General features: G+C 45.1%; 1 protein-coding gene across 1 annotated transcript in view; it reads left to right on the top strand.

The window, feature by feature from the left end:
* WASHC4 (WASH complex subunit 4) overlaps positions 1-25,088 on the top strand; it is a 923,504-nt gene that overhangs the window by 351,958 nt on the left and 546,458 nt on the right. The window contains exons 17-18 of the mRNA XM_069228973.1: positions 10,330-10,476; positions 12,842-12,921. Coding sequence (XP_069085074.1) covers positions 10,330-10,476; positions 12,842-12,921 — 227 coding nt within the window. The remainder of the gene's footprint in view (positions 1-10,329; positions 10,477-12,841; positions 12,922-25,088) is intronic.

Here is a 25,088-nt window from a genome sequence, read left to right as displayed (position 1 = left end):
TTCCTTGTGGCAATTACATGTCCCCGCAGAGTAAGTGAGCTGCTGGCTTGATCATCCAACCCACCCTATCTTTCTATTTATCCTGACAAAGTGTTACCTTGCACTAGGGCCTCTTTTCTGCCAAATGTGGTCACACCTTCCCATGTAGGCCAGTCTATCACCTTGCCTACTTTTTACGCACCCCCACCTCCTTCTAAGGAAGAAGAGAGACTCCACCTCCTGGACCTAAAAAGAGCATTGTCTATCTACCTTGATTGTATAAAAGAGTTCTGGGTGGATAACCAACTCTTTGTAGGGTGTCAGGGTATGAAGAAAAGTCAGGCAGTGCAGAAGTGGGCCATCTCCAGATAGGTCATACTCTACATTAAAATGTACTACAGACTGGCCCAAAAGCAACCCCCCAAGGGTTTGTGTGCTCATTCTACCAGAAATAAAGCTGCGACCACTGCATTAGCATGCTGAGTTCTGGTTCTGGACTTCTTTTAGGCAGCAAGTTGGGCATTTCTGCACACATTAACCAAACACTATTGCCTAGAAAGTTAGATCTGTAGGAACAGGCACTTTTCCCGTTTAGTCCTTCTGGACATTCTAGCTTGAAATTGATTTGTAGACCCACGTCCTGGGATGGTATTGCTTGGATATCTATTCATAGGTAGGGAATCTAAAACTAGAAGTCTCTTATCAGTCGGGCATCAGTTAGGATTTACTATATGGAAATAAAGCTGGCCTGAGCTGCCTACTACAAAGCCAGAATCAAGGAAGCTGCTAATTCCTTTAAAGAAATGTTCTCTATCACTAATGTTCTGCCTGAACCTAGACCCACTGGCCCAATCCTAGAATCTTCTAGTGACAGGTGTAAAGAGCTGACCACTTGCTTTCATAGCAAGATTATGCATATTTATAGGTCACTAAACAACTTGTAGGAACCACTGAGCCATATCGATCAGTCAAAAAGCCTGGAAGGTAGAACCAAGACTCTTTAAGAAGTTTCATCTTTATCTTATGAAAGCTTTGTTACCATCTTTAGCCAAGTTAAATCAGGATTCTCATGTGATTCTGCTTACCCTAGGATTTTAGTCCTAGGAGCTGAGATCATGTTTCCCATTTTCCTTGAAATGGTCAATCTGTCTTTGGAGAAGGGACTGGTTCCAACACAATGGAAGCATGCAGTGGTCAAAGCTATTTTAAAGAAAACAAATGCAGATCCTTCTTGCATGGCAAATTATCAACCAATATCCTTGCTTCCAGGAACGAGTAAAGTGATTGAAAGACATGTTAATTCACAATTATAAGAATTAATTAAATCCAACATTCTCCATTCTACTCAAAATGGCTTTTGACCCAGTCACAGTACGGAAACTTCCCTCTTACCCGTAGTGGAGGAATCTAAAAAATGGCTTGATCATGGTGACACTGTAGAAGTCATGCTTCTTGACTTAAGTGCCACTTTAGACACTGTGAATAACAATATTCTTCTATAAAGGATTCACATGTGGGAACTGTAGGAGTTGCATTGGATTGGCTTAGGTCTTTCCTCTTCAACAGATCATTCCAGGTCTTCGATAAATCTTCTTTCTGTGACATTTTCCCTATTAATTGTGAAGTGCCACAAGGGCTCCTCATTAAGCCCTTTGCTATCTAATCTGTATATGCAGCCTCTTGCAGACATTGTCAAACAATTCAGGATCTTCATAATTTCTTTTTGCAGATGATACCCAGTTGGTAGCCTCACTCGCCCCGATCAAGAGTCCGTCTGTACCTGCTTTTGGGCCTCACATGAAGGCGGTTGCCAGGTCGATGGAGACATCCTGTTTGAAACTGAACGGAAACAAAACTGAGTTGATGATATTGGTGAACAGTGGTATTCCCTTACTGTCCCTTTGGTGGCCAGATTGTTTGGATCCGTCCCCCACGCCAAAAGCATCTATACAAAGTGTGGGTGTATGGTTAGATGAAAGTCAATTGATGGAGACTCAGGCTATTAAAGTCTCTGCCTGCTGTTTTGGAATTCTTAAAAGGCTCCAAAAGATCTTGCCATTACACCCTGAAATATGTAGAAGACCAGCCATCAAGGCACTGATCCTCAATCGTCTTGACTATGGTAATTCTCTATTCCTGTGAACACCCATAGCGGTCATCAACAGGCTACAGGCTGTACAGAAAGCAGTGGCTCTCATTCTGTTCCATATACCAAGATTCATATCAGCGAAGCCAGGGATTCAGTATCTTCATTGGTTACCAGTGATACAAATAATTACATTCAAATCTCTTTGTGTTGTGTATAGAGCTCTTAGGGGACAGGGTCCCCTTTTTGTTTGGAAGTCCATATCTCCTTACACTTCAAAGAGGTCGCTCCACTCTTCAATAAATACAGAGCTGTGGTCCCTCGCATTCAAATGTCCAGAAGCGGAGGTAGATATTTTAGATTCAATGCCCCTACATTTTGGAACTCTGCCATTGAACCTGCGAACAGCAGACATTGAACTTACCTTCCGAAAACTACTTAAAGCATGGCTATTTGACAAGTAACTCCATACAGCAACTTTCAAGAAGTGTCGTCATGGCAGCACTGGGATGCCTTTGGGACGCCATGCTCTTCACAAGTCCAAATAGTATATTCTGTAGTATAGTCTAGTATCAGATGGACAAGTTACTTACCTACGTAATGCCTTATCTGGTAGAGACTATATCCATCTGCAGCTTCCTTATTGACCCACTATCTTCCCCGCTGTGCGAGCGGATTTCTAGGGGCAAGGATGTCCCTTTAAGGGCCTTAATTTTGACACACCAGTGATCCGTGTTCTTAATGGCTTCCTGCTTCTGGCGTGGAAAGCCGTGAATAGAAACTGACATCAGCATGTTTGAGTGGCCCCTATACAGGGAGTGCAGAATTATTAGGCAAGTTGTATTTTTGAGGATTAATTTTATTATTGAACAACAACCATGTTCTCAATGAACCCAAAAAACTCATTAATATCAAAGCTGAATATTTTTGGAAGTAGTTTTTAGTTTGTTTTTAGTTTTAGCTATGTTAGGGGGATATCTGTGTGTGCAGGTGACTATTACTGTGCATAATTATTAGGCAACTTAACAAAAAAAAATATATACCCATTTCAATTATTTATTATTACCAGTGAAACCAATATAACATCTCAACATTCACAAATATACATTTCTGACATTCAAAAACAAAACAAAAACAAATCAGTGACCAATATAGCCACCTTTCTTTGCAAGGACACTCAAAAGCCTGCCATCCATGGATTCTGTCAGTGTTTTGATCTGTTCACCATCAACATTGCGTGCAGCAGCAACCACAGCCTCCCAGACACTGTTCAGAGAGGTGTACTGTTTTCCCTCCTTGTAAATCTCACATTTGATGATGGACCACAGGTTCTCAATGGGGTTCAGATCAGGTGAACAAGGAGGCCATGTCATTAGATTTCCTTCTTTTATACCCTTTCTTGCCAGCCACGCTGTGGAGTACTTGGACGCGTGTGATGGAGCATTGTCCTGCATGAAAATCATGTTTTTCTTGAAGGATGCAGACTTCTTCCTGTACCACTGCTTGAAGAAGGTGTCTTCCAGGAACTGGCAGTAGGACTGGGAGTTGAGCTTGACTCCATCCTCAACCCGAAAAGGCCCCACAAGCTCATCTTTGATGATACCAGCCCAAACCAGTACTCCACCTCCACCTTGCTGGCGTCAGAGTCGGACTGGAGCTCTCTGCCCTTTACCAATCCAGCCACGGGCCCATCCATCTGGCCCATCAAGACTCCCTCTCATTTCATCAGTCCATAAAACCTTAGAAAAATCAGTCTTGAGATATTTCTTGGCCCAGTCTTGACGTTTCAGCTTGTGTGTCTTGTTCAGTGGTGGTCGTCTTTCAGCCTTTCTTACCTTGGCCATGTCTCTGAGTATTGCACACCTTGTGCTTTTGGGCACTCCAGTGATGTTGCAGCTCTGAAATATGGCCAAACTGGTGGCAAGTGGCATCGTGGCAGCTGCACGCTTGACTTTTCTCAGTTCATGGGCAGTTATTTTGCGCCTTGGTTTTTCCACACGCTTCTTGCGACCCTGTTGACTATTTTGAATGAAACGCTTGATTGTTCGATGATCACGCTTCAGAAGCTTTGCAATTTTAAGAGTGCTGCATCCCTCTGCAAGATATCTCACTATTTTTGACTTTTCTGAGCCTGTCAAGTCCTTCTTTTGACCCATTTTGCCAAAGGAAAGGAAGTTGCCTAATAATTATGCACAACTGATATAGGGTGTTGATGTCATTAGACCACACCCCTTCTCATTACAGAGATGCACATCACCTAATATGCTTAATTGGTAGTAGGCTTTCGAGCCTATACAGCTTGGAGTAAGACAACATGCATAAAGAGGATGATGTGGTCAAAATACTCATTTGCCTAATAATTCTGCACTCCCTGTATAGGCACCACAATGTAATTTCCAGCGCGGATGATGCCAACAACTGATGCAGTGTTGATCAACACCACCTACTAGCGCACAGGGATATAGAACATGAAAATCTTTTGGATCCAGTCTGACGCTTTGGGAGAATTCAAGGATAGGGAATCCACAGCTAGATATGGGCTTTGCCGGACACGACGTTTCCGAAGGTAAGTAACTTGTTCACCTGCTCACAAAAACAGCAGAAAATATCTGGAGTGGTGGTTAACGAACCACGATTGGGCCAGAGGCATATCAATTTCTCAGATGGTTGAATTGTTCATTACCTTTACGATGTTCATTATGCATTGCTCTGTATCATCTGCCCTATAATCTCAGCTCGTTCTTTCTATGCAAGATTACAATAGTTTCAATAAATGTATTAAAAATGTATCTCATATCTCTCTTGTGTTTCGCCTGGGAATGTATGGGTAATACAACGAAAGGGTGAAGTCTGTTCCCACGACTTCTCTGAGGAGTCAGTGTCATGTAAGATTTCCATAATCACCGATTACTCTGCAGGGTTGGGGATGAAAATGAGGACCTGTGAGCTAGCCGGGAATTGGACTGACAGTTTCCAATTGTGTGGAAGGACTCGGGCCCCCACATTCTGAATTTCTTTTATCCTAATATGGAGTCCTATTATCTTAATAGGAACAGTATAACAGTCCTTCAGCCTTGCTGTCAACTAGGAGGTTTTTTTTTTGCTTTCTGACTTTTTCTTCCATCCAGGGCTCCTTCTGGAAGACACCATCTGATGCGTTGCTTCAATGTTTTTGCTGCATTTTGGCTGCTGGAAGGGATTACCATTATCTCTGGATGACCAAAACTGTCAAGACCTTGGCTTTTCAACCTCTACGCAGTCAGAGGTTTCTCATTAGGTGTCAGACTCATGATGACATGTCCCCACAAAAGAGGAATTTTTTTGCTATTTACAAACTGTAATTCTAAAGTTACTACAGGCAAAAAGGACCTAAAGCAGTAGTATACTTACTTCAGCTCAGAGCTGAAGTAGTGCCAGCATTACACATGGCCAACCAGTGGTACTGCAACACCCTCCCATAGAAAATAATGGAAGCAGGAACTAATATTAAACTATTATATTTGAACTTTTAAAAAATAAAAACACATTGAATTTAATGTTATTAATTAAGTATATAATTAAAACATAATTTTTAGTTGATTATAAAAAATGTTCAAAAAATAGCAATTCAATTAATGGAAATCAGTTATGTACACACATTTTAAATATTTTATTGCATAATATAAATGGTATTTAGTTGGGATTTTTATTTATTTAAATCCTTAAAAAAATAGTTTTTAATATAATCAAACTAACTAAATATTCAGTTCAAAATTAAGCTAATTAAGTTGTTTTTTTAGCTCTATATTTAGAAATATTTTACATTAATTTACAGTAATATTTCAATTGAAATAATTTAAGTATTTTTGTTTTTTAGGTCTATATACTTTTAAATCTTTTTGTCTATTTTAACAAAGAGAGATCTTCATCCCAGTGAGACAGACCTCCGCTTACGTGTGAAAAGTTATAAGTAGTACCTTTACACTCATAAAGTAGGCTCCACTCACTGAATTCAGGGGGTAGGTGTAGGAATGTACCCTCTTTTTGTCCTGATCACCCCCACTTTTTGCCTACTGTCAGAGTGTTTTGACTGTCCGCTGGGATCCTGCTAACCAGGACCCCAGTGATTGTGCCCCCCTCCCCTTTAAATTTGGTTATTTAGGACTTTGCGCACCCCATAATTGGCATGTTGGTGCCCAATATAAGTCCCTAGTATAGGGTACTTAGGTACCCAGGGAATGGGCTGCAGCATGTATTGTGCCTCCCATGGCAGCCCATGGAAAATGTGCCTGCAGGGCTGCCATTGCAGCCTGCGTGAAAAGGTGCATGCACCATTTCTCTACAGGTCACTGCACCAGGTCACTGTAGGTCACCCCTATGGTAGGTCCTCCTAGCCCAGAGGGGAGAGTGCAGGTCCCTTTGTGTGAGGACACCCATGCATAAGCAGAGGTGCCCCTATGAACTCCAGCTCCATTACACTGGACTTCATAAGTGTGGGGAAGCCATTGTACCCATGTACTGGACACAGGTCATTTCCTGTGTCTAGCTACATAATGGTAACTCCGAACCTGGGCATGTTTGTTGTCAAACATGTTGGAATCATACCCGAATATTGTTGCCAGTATTCGCTGTATGAATCCATGCACTCTGGGTGCTCCTTAGAGGACCCCCAGCATTGCTCCTACCAGTCTTCTGGGGTTTGCTGGGCAGCCTGTGGTGCTGCCACCCCTCAGACAGGTTTCTGCCCTCCTGCTGCTTGACCAGCTCAGGTCGAGAAGGCAGAACAAAAGATTTCCTGTGGGAGAGGGCGGTAACACCTTCTCCCTTGGAAATAGGCGTTACATGGCTTGGGAGGGGTAGCCTCCCCAAGCAACCAGAATGCTTTGAAGGGCACATTTTATGCCCTTCTTGCAAAAACCAGCTTGCACCAGTTCAGGGACCTCTGGTCCCTGCTCTGGCGTGAAAGTGGGCAAAAGGAAAGAGGAGTGACCACTCCCCTGTCCATCACCACCCTGGGGGTGGTGCCCAGAGCTCCTCTAGGTGGTCACTTGATTCTGCCATCTTGAATCCAAAGTGGGCAGAGGCCCCTGGGAGCATTTGAGTGACCAGGTCAGTTAGGTGATGTCACAGCCCCCTCCACATAGGTGGTCACCTTGCTAGCTGACCAAGGCTGCTTTCTGGGCTATTTAGAGTCTCCTTCTTGGGTGGGTCCTCAGATTTGATGTGCAAGATTCCAGCAGGACTCTTCTGCATCATTGAGTTCATCTTCTGGCCACTGGGACTGCAACTGGACCTTCCAGGAACCGACAATCTGCAACTACAGCGACGACTCCGCTCTGCAACATTGTTTCTCCGGCTCCTTCCAGGAGCTGCAACATTTCCCTGGATGTACATCCTCTGACGTCGGCGAGTCTTCAGCCTGCACAAGAAGTAGGAAGGAATCTCCCTTGGAGTGAAGGAGTCACTCCCCTGCATTCACAGTCACCAACTGCAATGACGGCCAGCTGCGTGGATCTTCTCTCCTTTGGAAGTGCATGGATCCTTAATCACAGGGGATGGTCTTGAGTGGTTCCCTTGTTCCCCTCTACCAGCTGTCTAACTTGGGAGATGGTAAGCCCTACCTCGTCTTGCAGGACAGTACCCCTGTGCACCAAGGCTTGTTTGTTTCTCCTCCATAGGATCTTCGGCTTCATATAGCCCCGGCCACCAGCACTCCCTCCTGCAAAGCACAGTCTCCTACCTGCTGCTCCAGCAACGTGGGACTCCTCTTTAGGTGTGCTGAGTGGGCCTCACTGCGACTCTTGTGCCTGCTGCCAGTGGGTTGCCTGTGGAGGCTGCCTCCTCTGCTTGTGACTCTCAGCTGCTGAGGCTCACCTTGGACTTCCCTCCTTGGGTCGAGTCCCCTGGACCTTACTGGTCCTCTTCAGCCTTGCAAACCTTCTTCTCTGTCTCTCGCATTTGCCAAGACTTGTTGGTGGTTTTCCAGCACCACTAACTGACTGCCTGACATGGGATATCACTTGCATCACTTCTGGGACTCCTCCTCAGCTCCTGTGCCTCACTGCTGACCTTCTTCATCCACCGTTGACCTGGTCCTGCATCCACAGAAGGGTGGGTAGTGCCTACTGCCACAACTGGACACTTGAGCTCGAACTGGACTTGGTCCCCTTCCTTTGCCTGTCCTCTTCTGTCAGGGTCCACCTTTGGGTTCTTCCAGTTTTGGTTGAATCTTGCACAATCATTTTCCCGAGTCGTCCTATTGGTTTTTTGGGAGCACCAGGTACTTACCTCTGCTCTCCTGATTGCTGGGGGTCACTTTGGTACTCAGCTCTTGGGGTTTCTAGTTCCTCCAGCTCCATTCAACTCATTCCACTTCCTTGGGTGGAGAATGCCTTTCACATTCCACTTTTTAGTGTAGGGTTTGTCCCTCCCCTAGGCCCTTCAGTATTTGCTGTTGCTTTCACGAATGCCGATTGCTTTCTATGTTATTTACTGATTGCTAATGTGTATATAAAAGCGTGTTTACTTACCTTCAGTTGGGAGATTGCCTATTCAGTATTCTAGTATTTTTGTTACTATAATAAAGTACCTTTATTTTTGTAACAATGTGTAGTTCTTTCATGTGTGTGAGTGCTGTGTGACTATAGTGGTATTGCATAAGCTTTACATGTCTCCTAGATAAGTCTTGGCTGCTCATCCACAGCTTCCTCTAGAGAGCCCTGGCTTCCTGGACACTACCTATACTTCACTAGTAGGGGATACCTGGACCTGGTATAAGGTGATAACACCACAGGTGCTCACCACACACCAGGCCAGCTTCCTACATTAGGCACATGTAAGTCTGCACTTTTAGGTAACTTTATACTCTTAAATGATGAATAGGCAAAGGTAGTAAAGCTACTCAAATGTGTAAGAGTACATTTTCTTGTAGTAAATCTCCACGTGTAAATTCGCCTCGTCTGATGTGTATCTGTTTTTACCACATCCAGTGCCTCATTTCCCCAGACATTAAATCCACTCTGTCAAAATACCCACAGCTAATCTTCTTAAGCTAGCAAAATGTTGTATCAGATAAAAAAACTATTACTCACACGTAAGACTAAATCTTCTGCTTGGTGTTTTTGGTAGCTCCATTATTATTTGTTCTGAGACTGACATTTGCCTTAGTCACTGAAGAAGTAATGGTGTCATGCATTTGCAGTTTCTCTTCTGCACGCATTGTTTTTACCTTGTCTTGAAATGCCCTTCGCCTGATACATGGAAATTGATACATCAGTATTGTAAGTCCTGGCACATTAACAAATTGTCACGTGTCCTTTTTAGGTCTCAGTACAAGCACCTTCAGTGATCTATCAGAGTTCATCTCATCAATCAAAAAAGACCACAAAGTAAATACACCTAGTGGTCTTCAGGTCATGTCCTCTTGTCATTTACCTTGTTTGGCCTGGCCCCACTTCACCATTCCTTCATCAGACATTGATTATGTTTGAGGTCATCCCACAGCATTTAGCGGATGTTCGGATTATTGTTCTATAATTGCATAGGTGATTGGAAAACAAAGTAGTTTGTCTCCTTCAGTGCAGCTGCTCTTCACAGCCACATTTTCCTTTTGGGCATAGGCACTTTTAAGATGAGCCTCCCTTCCACTTTATACATGCAAGTCTGCTAATAAAATGCACCTTTCCCAGATAGGAGAAAGTCTACACCGAAACTAGCCCTACAGAGATAGTTCACCAGTAAGGACTATGTTTGTAAACCGCCACCACAAGTCACACTTTTGTTAGAAAGTGAGATCGCTCAACCTGAAGAGTGAACCTTCTGCTCCCATTCAGAGGATGTGGAGCCTCACACTACCAAAACAGTCTCATTTCCAAAGAAACTCAAGGGCAACATTCACTAAAAATCAAATCTACTCCAGAGCCAGACCAGATGTGAGCAAAAGAAGTCCCCAAGTTTTAGGTCTTATCCTCTGTTCCCAGTTGCTCTTGGGGAATGTGCTGTTTGAGTGGTTGGCCTTGTAAGAGAGGGTGACACCAAGAAGTCGGCTTCGGCAGCAGTGCTATTTGTTCAGGAAAAAAGTAAGAAGTGTGTTTACTGTTTTGGTTTGCATGAGAGTGCATTTCAAGTGTTGATCTTTTTTACCTCGTGGCTGTGTCAAAGAGAGTGGGTTTAAAGCAGGTGGGAAAAGTTGGTTAGAAAGCTAAGTTTGTAAATTTACCTGTGTTGGGATTCATAAGGCATTTGGTAAAGCATTTAAATGTTATTTTTTTTAATTTCATTTCCAGAAAAGAGTTATATCTGATAAAAAATACAGCGAGCAGCGACTTGATGTGCTTTCTGCCTTGGTTTTGGCTGAAAATACCCTAAATGGACCAAGCACCAGACAAAGAAGACTTATTGCATCACTTGCTTTAAGTGTAGGCACACAAATGGTAAGGATATATAAATCTGATGTGGACATGCTGGAAGGATTTTAAGGATAGGAACGTTTACTTCTGGCATACTGTCTTAACACTTTTGGTTTAATTTGTTTCCACATTTGTCTGCTTGAAAAGTGATTTTAACAGTAACTATCTCTTCTGGATATTAACTGACCGTCCATTGTTAGAAATTCTGTTTTAAACAAACTACGATGAACTTATTTTCCACTTAGTAGTGATTTTCTTGCAGGTCTCATAATATTTAACGTACCAGGCAGGGAATTCATGGAGATACCAGGCAGATTAAAAGGGAGAACTAGGTTGCGTCCAACTGCCTCATCCCAACCATGCCTCAACAATCAAGAGGAAACATGGTGATAGCTAGGAGGAAGTGTGCTAAGGATCAATTTCTATCATGGAGATGGGGAGAATATAAGTTTGGAAAAGGAGTGGAGATGATCTGGTGGACGACTGTAGTTGGCTATTGCTTGCTGCAATTACCCAGGTTGCAGTTGTGAGCTGTGACATGGAGCGGTGAGTGCTCTGCTGTTGTACGGTTGCACTCCCTAAGCACTGAATGCTGGCGATCCTCCTGCCCCATTCCCCCTTATAACATGAAACAGGGGTGATCCAAAAACATACCGAGTGGAATGGAGGAAATGGAGCAAAGCAACATGGTGTGTATTCCTCATTAGGTTATTGCAGTGTCCTATTGAGAAGAGGAGTACTAAGGAAAGAGGTTCCAAAAGAAGAGCTAGATGGCTGATTTACAAGCATCTTTGGTCACTCAAAGAATGAGACATTTGCTTGATTACTTGTTTGTGATACATGGCAAGTGCGCCCACATTTATCATTTCACAAGAAAGAGGTAAGTCAGCGGGGTGAATATGTGAATTTGACAAGGTTTGCTATGATGAAAATGATCGCTGAATCTATTGTGCACAACTGATTTGATGTAGAAGTCCTGTGTCATCATTGAAGACTCTTGGTCCTACACTCCAGCCTTATTTCAGTTTAATAATATATTATTGATGTATCACCAGAAGTTTAAAGTAGTTAGGACATACCTGTACAGGTTTACCTTGACCCTGGATGATATTTTATTTTTAGAGCTGATGAAGTGCTGATATATATCATTTCACATCTGAGCTTGCATTATGTAACATGTACACTGACCCTGTTTGCACCGGGGTACACCTTTCAAGTGGTGCACGTTGCGCAAACAAGGACAGTTTTCCCTATTGCAGTCATTTTGCTTCCCCAGGGCAGCTGTGAACTTGCACCTGCCCTGGTAGCAGCTCATTAGTGAAAGGCAAAGTGGCTGCTTTAAGGAACCACTCAGTTTTTTTTCCTGTGCATCTGGCCCCTGTCTGCACTTCAGAGGGGAACAGTGATCCCTGCAGGTGGGTGCAGTGAGTAGCTGCATCAGCCTCCAGGGGGATTTCTGGGAGTTCATGTGGCCACTTACCTCTTCCTCCAGAGGGGCACACTCTGCCTTCTTATGGCCTGTTAGCCTCTTTGTTCCTTGTCTATAATGACACAGGCACAGAAACAAATTGTTTACCTCATTTGCATGGGCCACACCCCCATGCAAATGAGAGAACACTCCACCTTTGAGAAAGCGCTGATGCTTTATTTCTGACCAGGGCCACATGTATTAGAGAAGGCAGGCACAAACATCTGTGGCTCCTTCTGTAATACAGCATTACCCCTGTGGCGCAGAAGACGGTCACACACACCCGTTGTGCCACCGGGGATCAGTAGGCAATACTCCCTCTGGTATCCTGAAGAGTATTCTGCATCATCTTTCATCAATTATGCTGTCTGACTAGGTTGGGTTGTTTGTGTCCTGTAAAAAGGTGAAGTTCCATTTATTGCTTTACAATGCAGGATCTCATACAGGTGTCACCATTTTCTTTTATAATGCCTGGTTTGTTTAATCTTAGCATGATACTGTAGAACATACAATATAACTTTCCCTTTTGCTTGTATGAGTATGCGTGAAAAGTAATGAAAATAAAGCCAGATCTTACTCTAGATAAATGTTAAGGGGGCATTAGCAAATAGTTTCGAGTTGCAAGTTTGCAACTCTGTACGTGTTGAAAGGATTCATCACAAAATTTAAACGTGAACATTGATTACTACTTGCAGAATGTGTGCACAATGTATTTCCCGAATGTGTGTAATGGGAAATACGTTCAAGTTGTACAGTTGTACCAGCTAATGGTAGAGGAAATTGATACCTACCTATTATCAGAGCAATTGTTACTCAAATATGTGAATTATTTTGATAAGTCAGTGAGCTTGTTGTACAATAATATTGTTATTAATTACATTTTAATGGTACTAGATTTTTTTCTAATTTTCTTTATTGCAGAAAACTTTCAAAGATGAAGAGCTGCTTCCTCTGCAGTTAGTTATGAAAAAACTAGACCTAATTAGTGAACTTCGAGAAAGGTAATCATCTGTGCAAGTGAAACAGTCCTTTTACATAGTATTGTATGGTGGACCTTGACGTAAACAGATTTCCATTTTGATAACTTTGTTTATTGCCAGAGCCTTTACACTTTTTAGCAGTTAAAAATATAGTGCTTCTGTTATGCATAATTTACTCTGTTGTTAATTTCAGCAGCAAACTAGTACTCTTCAACGTAAACATTTAAACTACATTCTCCTATTCCCTAATCCTCTTTACCACAGAATATTTGAGGATGGTCCCACTATTGGAGAGATCTTGAGCACTTTGTCATGGTCCAAAGCAGGAAGGTTACATTTTGAAGTGATGGTGTATGCGTGGCTCTGCTTTTACTCAGGCCTTGCCAATAGGTCCTACTGGTTCCCCCTCCTTTGTGTACTTTCTCTTGACTTGAGGAATTTGAACGCTGTCTTACCCTACAGGACCTCCATACTTTTCTGTCCCAAACATCCATTTGCTTCTTAACCTGAGAGTAGATAGAATCTGAAGATGCAAGATTTGTTGTGAGACATTGTAGGCTCTAGAACAACATCAACATGAGTCATATTACTGCTCCTGTTATCCACGTCCAGGAACATTTATTAATATTAAGTGGTTGGCTTTCTGACCCTAATCACACCAAATGTTACAGCCAAGTAACTATTTGCAGCATGCGTAGCTGTAGATCACATGCTGTTCACACCCCTCCATCTAGTGTTGGGCGACTATGTTGAAAGTTCGAAAAAGAGATTTCAGTTTCCAAGTATATTGTGATACCTTCCCAGATACCCACAATGTGCCAGGACCTAGACTCCACCTCAGGCACCTAAGATTTTTTTTTCGTTATTTGGTTTGTGCTTATCTTCAAACTCTCCAGTATTGTCATGCAACAGAAGCTGATACTCAGATGAAGATTTAAAGAATGCTCACCTTCAACGTGTTGGTACTATGTGTGGCCTTTGAACGCTTGAAGAAATTATAGCACACCCAAAATGCCTCCGCCAGACTCATCCTGGACATTCCCCGTGGTGAACACACCACCAATCACATAAGCGACCTCCACTGGCTTCCTGTTGAGAAAAGAATCAACTTTAAACTCCTCATCCACGCATACAAGGCCCTCCATGACCTAGGACCCACCTACCTCAACCATTGTATCACCTTCTTGCTTCCCCAGCAGTCCTCCCCGCTCCACTCAACAGGCACTAACCACTGTACTCCGCAAATGGAAGACTTCGGCTTGAAGAGGAACCTTCGCCTACCTCGCGGCAAAGAGATGGAACACCTTGCCCCATGCACCACAAGCAGTTACCATTGTTACCTCAATTCAGGAAGGGCCATAAAACCTGGCTATTCAACTGAAGCACAGAGGACCTAGCCCCTCAGCACCTTGAGGCCCTTATAGGTGAATAGTTGTGTTCTATTAATCCTTATTTGATTTGATTTGAACACTTCAGTGCCAAATTGTATGAAGAATCTCAAGATAAGGTTGCATGAGAATGACTCTTGTCAGGGAAAGGTGTGAGGAACTCACCTTTGTAAGTTCTGTACCCAGTTATAACAAAAAGTTTGTGTGGTTGAACCAGCATCGGGTATGTAATTTTTGCCTTACATTGGTCCACAACAAGTGTACCTGCCTGGCCTGTAAATCCTTTTTGAGACTAGTCTCCTCTAACAGCATAGATGGTTGGGCGCATTCCATAATACTGGGCTGAGGCTTTCCAGAAGCACTGTCTATTGTGGGCTTAACTGGAACCTATTCTGATGGTGAAAAGGGAGGGCACTTTTGTGTTCAGCGACCCATGGAGAGCAGAGTCCTAACAGATCTGCCTTCAGAGAGCTATCTTCTTAATGACCCTTTAGTATCACCATATCAAGTCCTAAGGTTACATCTCACACGGTGGACTTTACATCTTGAGCTGGACCTTGACCAGACCCTCTACTCCAGGGCAAGGGATAGCCCTGAGAATGCCATGCTAGAAGCCCCTTCTCAAACTTCATAGACTCCTTATGCTTCCAGAAGCAGGTCCTGGATGCTGCAACCCTGGGCTTCAAGACCGGGAGCCCACTGTGCCTGCCTCAGAACAGAGAATAGCTATGTCTATACCAAAGCTTACTTCAAGCTCTACTCAGAGTGACCTCCCCAAACAGACCCACGTCACCCCACACCTCAAGAAACTCCACTGGGTCCATGTCCACAAGAGATGTCATTTCAAGATGCTGACCCATGCCTACAAAGCCCTCCACAATCAAGGATCAGCATACATCAACCACTGCTTGAGCTATCATCAACCCTCCAGGCCCCTGCACTCTGCCTCTTTCCCTCGCTCACAACCCCTTCATCTGCCACGGCAAAGTGGAGGACGCTCCTTCTCCTACCTCGCAGAGAAGTCCTGGAACAGCATCCCCCTCCACCTCCGGACCGCTCCCTCGCCCTCTCTTGAGGAATTCAGAAAGAGGCTCAAGACCTGCTTCATCAACAGATTCTGCCCGAGCAGCATGGTTTCAGTGCCTGGATACCCTCATGGGTGATTAGCTGTGCTTTATAAGTCCTGTTTTCATTTGATTTGATTTCAACTCCTCGCTGCTGAAGAGAAAGGAGACCAGACGCCATACTAAAGAAGAAGCCCAGGTGCTCACATATGCACACTTACCATCCCAGGGCCACTCCATTCACTCGGACCAGGACCACGACCCGGGGCCCTTGGCACCAGCTACACTCTTAATGTGACCCAGTGGCAATGGATGATTGGGATGTCCCTTGGCAGGACTATAGTGTAGACCTTTCAATCAACCCATCTGTGGAGCCATATCCTGTCAAAATCTCTCTGCACAGCAATACACCTGTCTACCACACAGTTATACTAAACACTTCAAACCACCACTTCATTTGAAGAAAGAGGGACGATGAGTTCCTCTTGAAACTTAGTGGTCTGTACAATTTCCGCCCATTTTTTACGGCCATGCTGAAATGCTCCACTGAGAATGTCAAGGACCCAACCAAAGCAAGAGTGGCCACATCCAGTGTGGAGAAGAAATATGATACCTATACAATACTTCATTTGTGGTCATGTTCTGTCCAATTCCCTTGTCACTCACACAGCACAGTAAACAGCATTCATGCAAGCTACAGGCAGGTACCCCTTCACCAAATAAAGAGTGTTAGAAATGGGGTCTTTGGTTGGCAGTCAGGTTACCCCCTGCCCAAGCAAGGACCCTCACTCTAGTCAGGGTAAGTCACACACAATCCAAATTATCCTGTGCCTTCCCTCTTGTAGCTTGGCACTGAGCAGTCAGGCTTAACGTAGAAGGCAATGTGTAAAGTATTTGTGCAATAAATCATACAATAACACAATATAGCACCACAAAAATACACCACTCAGTGAAATATTTCTTCTTTAATATTCTTTCTAATTGGATGAGCTGTATCCTTCCACTGCTGACATGAAGGAACTGTTTTTATTTTAATTTTATCAGTGCATGGAAGCACATCACTTTCTTTACTCTCCTTAGCCTGCTCTCTTACTGCTCCCTTTATCCTTACTAACTTCCCCCATCCTGTTATCTCCCACCCCACTGTTTCCCTCTCCTGCTCTTGTTTGTAGAGGCGGTCGGCCACCACACAGCCCCCCTCCACTGCGCCCAAGCCCTCCTAGTGCGGTTCTGCGAGACCATGTCAGCCTGTGGGAGGGAGGATTCAATTTCATCTCCCTCACTGGCATTCCATCACAATGGACAAATGGGTCTTGCAGATCATACGGAAGGGCTATTCCCTCCCCTTCCAGTCTTTCCCTCCTTCTATCCATCCGATAAAAGAACAGCTGTTGGAGGACCATTTGTTTTTGCTCTGCGAGGAAGTTACGGCTGTCTTAGAAAGAGTCCCGATGTCAGTAGTAGGCAGTGGTTGTTATTCCCGCTACTTTCTGATTCCCAAGAAGAACTAGGGCCTTCGTCGTATCCTGGATTTAAGGGATGTCAATCTCTTCCTCAAGAAGGAGAAATTCAAGATGCTCATTCTTGCTCAGGTCTTGTCTGCCCTAGACCAAGGACACTGGATGGTAGCGTTGGACTTGCAGGATGCGCATTTTCACATCCCCATCCTGCCCGCCCACAGGCGTTACTTGTGGTTTAAGGTGGGCCAAGAGCACTTTCAGTTTACCGTGCTCCCCCTCGGGTGTTCACCAAAGCAATGGCGGTGGTGGCAGCTTATCTGCGCAGGTTAGGGATTTCAGTCTTCCCCAACCTAGACGTTTGGCTGTTGAAGGCTCGGACTTCCCAGGCTTTCGTCACCCATCTCCAGACGACGGCGAACCTCCTGCATTCACTGGGGTTCACTATAAATGTGCCGAAGTCACACCTGTCTCTCTCTCAGATGCTCACTTTAATTGTAGCTGTTCTGGACACAGTGCAGTATCGGGCCTATCCTCCCGAACAGCCCAGGATATTCAGGTTATGATTCCGATGTTTCGGCCTCTATCCTGGATTTCGGTGAGACAGACTCTGAGGCTGTTGGGACTCATGGCTTCCTGCATCCTGTTGGTCAAGCATGCCAGATGGCATATGAGGGCTCTGCAGGGGGACCTGAAGTTCCAATGGGCACAACCTCAGGGAAATGTTACAGACGTGGTTCAGATCTCGGAGGGAACTGCAAAGGATCTGCAGTGGTGGTTAGTGAACTGCAATTGGGTCAAAGCCAGACTCCTCTCCCTTCCCCAACCAGATCTCACAGTAGTGACAGATGCGTCACTTTTGGGATGGGGCGGCCATCTGGGAGAGGTGGCGATCAGAGGTCACTGATCTCTGGCGGAATCAGGGCTCCAGACCAAATTGTTGGAGATTCGGGCGATCTGGCTAGAATTAAAAGCATTTCTTCCTGTTGTGAAAGGGAAAGGTAGTGCATGTGTTCACGGACAACAGTACAGCAATGTGGTACTGCAACAAGCAGGGTGGTGTGGGGTCGTGGACCCTTTGTCAAGAGGCTCTGTGTCTCTGCACATGGCTGGAACAGCAGGGCATATCCCTGGTGGTTCAACACCTGGCAGGGTCTCTGAACATCAGGGCGGACAAACTCAGCCGACGATGCTTAGCGGATCATGAATGGTATCTCCATCCGGAGGTGGCGCAAGGACTCTTTCAGCGGTGGGGAGAGCCTTGGTTAGATCTGTTCGCCTCCGTAGAGAACACGCAATGTCAGCAGTTTTGCGCGTTGGAGATTCCAAAGGGGCTATCGCTAGGTGATCCTTTTCGTCGCAAGTGGAGTTCAGCCCTCCTGTACGCCTTTCCGCCCACACCACTTCTGCGCAGACTTCTATAAAAAAATCAAGAACGACTCGGCCCAAGTAATCCTAGTGGCTCCGTATTGGGCACGGAGAGTCTGGTATCCAGAGCTTCTCAAGATGAACATCAGTCCTCCAGTCAGGTTGCCTCTTCGGGAGGATCTTCTGTCGCAGCAGCTGGGGAAGGTTCTCCATCCGAACCTGGCAACTTTGCGGCTTCATGCATGGAGGTTGAGCAGTGACAATTGATGGTTTATGACCTCCCTCCCGAAGTCTGTGATGTCATTCTGGCAGCCAGGCATCCTTCTACTAAGTCGATTTACACCTGCCGGTGGAAATGTTTTGTTTCATATTGTACACAGAGGTCAATTGATCCTCTTTCTTCTCTATCTAATGTCCTTTTGTTTATTCTATCACTCGCCCAACAGGGTTCCTTCTTCGGAACTCTTAAGGGCTATTTTGCTGCCTTATTGGCTTCTCTACGCTTGCCCAACCAACCATCTTTGTTCAAGTCTCCAGTTGTACAGAGATTCTTAAAAGGGCTCGTGCATATGTTTCCACCTGTGCCTTTTGTCATGCCCCAGTGGGATCTTAATCTTTTACTTACTTTTCTAATGTGTGCTCCTTTTGAGCCTTTACATAACTGTCCTTTCCGACTGCTCACTATCAAAACAGCCTTTTTGGTGGCAATTACATCTTCCAGGAGAGTGAGTGAGCTGCAGGCTTTATCATCGAAACTGCTGTATCTCACGATATATCCTGATAAAGTAGTCCTCAGAGCTCGTGCCTCTTTCCTTACCAAGGTGGTGACCCCTTTCCATTTGGGTCAAAATATCACCCTGCCCACCTTCTTTGTACCACTGCATCCCTCTAAGGAAGAGGAGCGTCTCCATCAGCTGGACCCAAAAAGCGAGTTATCGTTCTACCTTGACAGCACAAAAGAGTTCCGGGTGGACTACCAACTCTTTGTGGGATATGTTGGTGCAAAGAAGGGTCAGGCAGTACAGACTCGATCTATTTCGTGCTGGGTCGTTCTCTGTATAAAGATTTGCTACGCTTTGGCCAAGAAGCAGCCTCCAGAGGGCTCACTCTGCCAGAGGAAAAGCTGCTACCACTGCGTTAGCTTGTGGCGTGCCAGTGCTTGACATCTGCCAAGCGGCAATGTGGGCTTCCTTGCACACTTTTGCAAGACACTACGACCTGGATAGCCAGATGAGGAGAGAGGGGCATGAATTATAGCTTGGGTATCTATTCTAAGATAAGGAATCTGCAGCTGGAAGTCTCTATCAGTAACGAATTATCACGTAGAGAGACTATCTAGCTGCAGATTCCTTACACCCACCCAAACATCCCTGCTCTGCGGATATATGTATCATGTTTTTATATTTTTGCCTTTCTTAAGGGCATGTCTTTTTCCTCAAACAATCAAGCATAAAACTAAAATGTTTGTTGGTTCTTCCATGACTGCGCTTATGGCGTAGGAAGTTGTGGAAAAGAACTGACGTACGCACGCCGGGTGGTGCCTATATAGAACACTGACGTCACAGACGGCTCCAACGACACTGGTGATGCGGAGCCGGACGACGCACATGGACCCGAATGACGACACCTGTCGGCGCGCGCAGGGTACTGCTCAGCAGAAAAATTCTGGATTCGAAGCTGACGCCAGGAAATTCCAAGGTAAGAAATCTGCAGCTAGATAGTCTCTACCAGATAATTCGTTACCGAAGTTAAGTAACTTGTTTTTCTCTGGCTTGAGTGGTTGATTGTCATTTACTTGTTTAGAATTATGTATTTTAGGGTTTGGTAAATGGATGATGAATTTTATTTTACATGGTGTGTTTGTGTTGGTTTGGTGAATGAGTGATGTTGACTAGGTGGCAATTTGCCAACCATATGGCTTTGGTGCCCTCTGGAGTGTATGAAGGTGTACGTTTTTAACCTTAACGTGTTGCCTAAGAGTGACCATTTTTTGGTGTCTCTGGAGCAATGGTATGTCCTGATAGGTACTGAGCAGAGAGTACTGTTGAAATTCACATGCATTCCTGATTGTTAGATATGACAACTGTGGTGGGCAGGTGGGAATGAACTTGTAAAATTCACTTATTGTGGGGGGTGTAGTGTGCATCCTAAAAATAGCTATTTTCTAAGCCATAACTTGTATGTGCATGAAGTGTTATACAGTGATGCGGGAAGGGTTAGGGGTCCATCCTATCAGGAAGAAGGCATGCTTGGCAAAACTGTGTGTAGCATTACAGTTGTAAAATCACCTTTGTTTGGTTAGCAGATTTGAGTAGATTGACATGGATAGTATATAATTTCGAAATGATATTGTGTAGTTATTTAATATGGTGCATCATAAAATATTAACACTGGAACTTTTAACATTTGTGGGTAAATATCCTTTCTTTTGACCCTTTTTCATTCAAAGTAAAGCATCCAGACATATAGGATGTCGCTATCAGGCAGGAGTTTCCCCTACTCCTCTGTAGCTTTATCTCTTTCATATCCCAATCTCTGTCAGTGACAGCCTGTAAAGGATGGTAGCCTTCTGCATGTGATCGATGCATGTTGAATCTTCAGTGGTCTCAGCATCTACCCATCATTAATTTTGGTGAGTGTTGCTATTATTAAAAACGGGTAACTCCAGGCTATTCTCTTTTGAGAAGCTCCGGTGTTTGATTGTGTACGTTCATGTACATTACAGAGGCTTACAATGCTATCAGCATTGCTCTGCTTGCACTAATTGGTGTCCGTGCATGTTCGGCTGCTTCTGCATTGCCAGTTATTTTCTGCAGTTGGTTCTTACCCTCTTTCACTCCTAAATCCCCACACCAGATCTGTTGGCCTCCAGGTCAACGGTGTCCCCTATACACCCAAAGCAATGCTAAGCCAGAGTTCCTTCAGGTGCTAATGATAGTCTGTGTCCTTAACCCAATCTGCAATTCTCTCCCTAGCCAAACTTTGTCAAAACTGTATGTTCGATGGCATCTGTCGCTGTAGATACGCATGTTCTGCAATAGCTCGCCATCTGGTGTTGGGCCGGAGTGTTACAAGTTGTTTTTCTTCGAAGAAGTCTTTCGAGTCACGGGACCGAGTGACTCCTCCTTTTGTCTCCATTGCGCATGGGCGTCGACTCCATCCTCGATTGTTTTTTTTCCGCCATCGGGTTCGGACGTGTTCCTGTCGCTCCGAGTTTCGGAACAGAAAAAATAGTTAATTTCGGAAGATTTTCGTCGGTATTGTTGCGTTCGGGATCGGCATACTTACATTCAACACCGCATCGAAGATCGAAGAGCTCCGGTGCCCTTCGGGGTAATTTTTCGATCCTCCGTCGGGGCCTGGTCGGCCCGACCGCGTGCTGAAGAACGCCGATGGAACGGACCCCGTTCCGTTTCTGCCCCAAATGCCACAATAAATACCCCTACACAGACCAACACTTGGTCTGCAACCTGTGCCTGTCACCTGAGCACAGCGAAGACACCTGCGAGGCCTGTCGTGCGTTCCGGTCCAGAAAAACACTCCGAGACCGTCGAGCCAGAAGACTTCAAATGGCGTCCGCACCGACAGCCCGACGGGAGTTCGAGGAACAGGAAGAGGAAGGTACCTTCTCGATCCAAGACTCAGACTCCGAAGGATTCGACGATACACAAACCGTGAGTAAGACGTCGAAAACCACACAAAGAAACATTTACAAGGCCCAGGGGACGCCACTGCCATCAGGCCATGGCTCAACCCATAAAATCGGTGACCGACCGTCAGCACCGAAAAAGGCCCAAACAGTGCCGAGATCGTCCGACTCCGGTCGAGACACCGGCACGCAGCCTTCTCGGGACCGAGAAAGTGCTGGAGACAAGCCTCGACACCGAGATGCCGGTGTGGACACGGCTCGACGCCGAGACAGCGGCACCGAAACAGATCGACGCCGAGAGGTTTCGGCCCCGAAAAGGAAAAAAGTCACCTCGGAGCCGAAAAAACACGCAGACACAGTTTCGACGCCGAAACAAACTGCAAGCGACCCAGCTTCAGGCTCTTATACAGAAGAGCACTCGCTAACCTCCCAAATGCAGAAGCATAGGTTTGAGGAAGAGCTACAAGCAACGGATGCGGACCATACGCAAAAGCGTATCTTCATTCAGCAGGGGACAGGAAAAATAAGCACCCTTCCCCCCATTAGGAGAAAGAGAAGGTTGGAGTTCCAGACGGAACAAGCACCACAACCAAAAGTGGTGAAAAGAGTTACACCACCACCCTCTCCTCCGCCCGTGATTAACGTTTCACCAGCACAAACGCCATCACACTCCCCAGCTCACACCACCATGAGCCAGGGTGACCAAGACCAGGACGCATGGGACCTATACGACGCCCCAGTGTCAGATAACAGCCCAGAGGCATACCCTACAAAACCATCTCCACCAGAAGACAGCACCGCGTACTCTCAGGTGGTGGCTAGAGCAGCACAATTTCACAACGTAAGCCTCCACTCAGAACAGGTCGAGGATGATTTCCTGTTCAACACACTCTCCTCCACCCACAGCTCCTACCAAAGCCTGCCTATGCTCCCTGGTATGCTCCGGCACGCAAAAGACATATTTAAGGACCCGGTCAAAAGTAGGGCAATCACACCAAGGGTGGAAAAAAAGTATAAGCCGCCTCCTACAGACCCGGCTTTCATCACAACACAGCTGCCACCAGACTCTGTTGTTGTAGGAGCAGCTAGGAAAAGGGCCAACTCTCACACATCTGGAGATGCACCACCCCCAGATAAAGAAAGCCGCAAGTTTGATGCAGCTGGTAAAAGAGTCGCAGCACAAGCTGCAAACCAGTGGCGCATCGCGAACTCCCAGGCACTACTTGCGCGCTATGACAGAGCCCACTGGGACGAGATGCAACATCTCATTGAACATCTGCCCAAAGACTTCCAAAATAGGGCAAAACAAGTGGTTGAGGAGGGACAGGCCATCTCCAACAACCAGATCCGCTCCTCCATGGACGCTGCAGATACAGCTGCACGGACAATTAATACATCTGTAACTATCAGAAGGCATGCATGGCTCCGAACGTCTGGATTTAAACCAGAGATTCAACAAGCAGTTCTCAATATGCCTTTTAATGAAAAAGAACTGTTCGGTCCAGAAGTGGACACAGCGATTGAGAAACTCAAAAAAGATACGGACACTGCCAAAGCCATGGGCGCACTCTACTCCCCGCAGAGCAGAGGGAATTACAGCTCATTCCGTAAACCGCCCTTTCGAGGGGGGTTTCGGGGTCAAAGCACACAAGCCAGCACCTCACAAGCCACACCGTCCAGTTACCAAGGACAGTATAGAGGAGGTTTTCGGGGACAATATAGAGGAGGGCAATTCCCTAGAAATAGAGGAAGATTCCAAAGCCCCAAAACCCCTACTACTAAACAGTGACTCACATGTCACTCACCCCCTCCACACAACACCAGTGGGGGGACGAATAGGTCATTATTACAGAGCATGGGAGAAAATCACTACAGACACTTGGGTTCTAGCAATTATCCAACATGGTTACTGCATAGAATTTCTACAGTTCCCTCCAAACATACCACCAAAAGCACAAAATTTAACAACACACCATTCCAATCTCCTAGAGATAGAAGTGCAGGCACTATTGCAAAAGAATGCAATCGAATTAGTGCCAAACACACAAATAAACACAGGAGTTTACTCACTGTACTTTCTGATACCAAAGAAGGACAAAACACTGAGACCAATCCTAGACCTCAGAGTAGTCAACACTTTCATCAAATCAGACCACTTCCACATGGTCACACTACAAGAAGTATTGCCATTGCTAAAGCTGCACGACTACATGGCAACTTTAGACCTCAAGGATGCTTATTTCCATATACCAATTCACCCATCGCACAGGAAATACCTAAGGTTTGTATTCAAAGGAATACATTACCAATTCAAGGTACTGCCTTTCGGATTAACAACCGCACCAAGAGTCTTTACCAAATGTCTAGCGGTAGTCGCTGCACACATCAGAAGGCAGCAAATACATGTGTTCCCATATCTAGACGACTGGCTAATCAAGGCCCATTCGTTAATAGAGTGCTCAAATCACACAAATCATATCATACAAACCCTCTTCAAACTAGGGTTCACCGTCAATTTCACAAAATCCAAGATTCGGCCACGCAAGGTACAACAATACCTGGGAGCCATAATAGACACATCAAAGGGAGTAGCCACTCCAAGTCCACAAAGAATTCAAAATTTCAACACCATCATACAACGCATGTATCCAACACAAAAGATACAAGCAAAGATGGTATTACAACTCCTAGGCATGATGTCATCATGCATAGCCATTGTCCCAAACGCAAGACTGCACATGAGGCCCTTACAACAATGCCTAGCATCACAGTGGTCTCAAGCACAGGGTCACCTTCTAGATCTGGTGTTAATAGACCGCCAAACTTACCTCTCGCTTCTGTGGTGGAACAACATAAATTTAAACAAGGGGCGGCCTTTTCAAGACCCAGTGCCACAATACGTAATAACAACAGATGCTTCCATGACAGGGTGGGGAGCACACCTCGATCAACACAGCATACAAGGACAATGGAACGTACATCAAACAAAACTGCATATCAATCACCTAGAACTTCTTGCAGTTTTTCAAGCACTAAAAGCTTTCCAACCAATAATAGTTCACAAATACATTCTCGTCAAAACAGACAACATGACAACAATGTATTATCTAAACAAGCAGGGAGGGACGCACTCCACGCAGTTAAGCATGTTAGCACAAAAAATTTGGCATTGGGCAATTCACAACCAAATTCGCCTAATTGCACAGTTTATACCAGGGATACAAAATCAACTCGCAGACAATCTCTCTCGAGATCACCAACA

The sequence above is a fragment of the Pleurodeles waltl genome, chromosome 4_1, assembly GCF_031143425.1.
Source record: "Pleurodeles waltl isolate 20211129_DDA chromosome 4_1, aPleWal1.hap1.20221129, whole genome shotgun sequence".
In the NCBI taxonomy this organism is placed as follows: domain Eukaryota; kingdom Metazoa; phylum Chordata; class Amphibia; order Caudata; family Salamandridae; genus Pleurodeles; species Pleurodeles waltl.
Note: the sequence above shows the minus strand (reverse complement) of the source record. Positions and strands in the feature narration are given on the sequence as shown.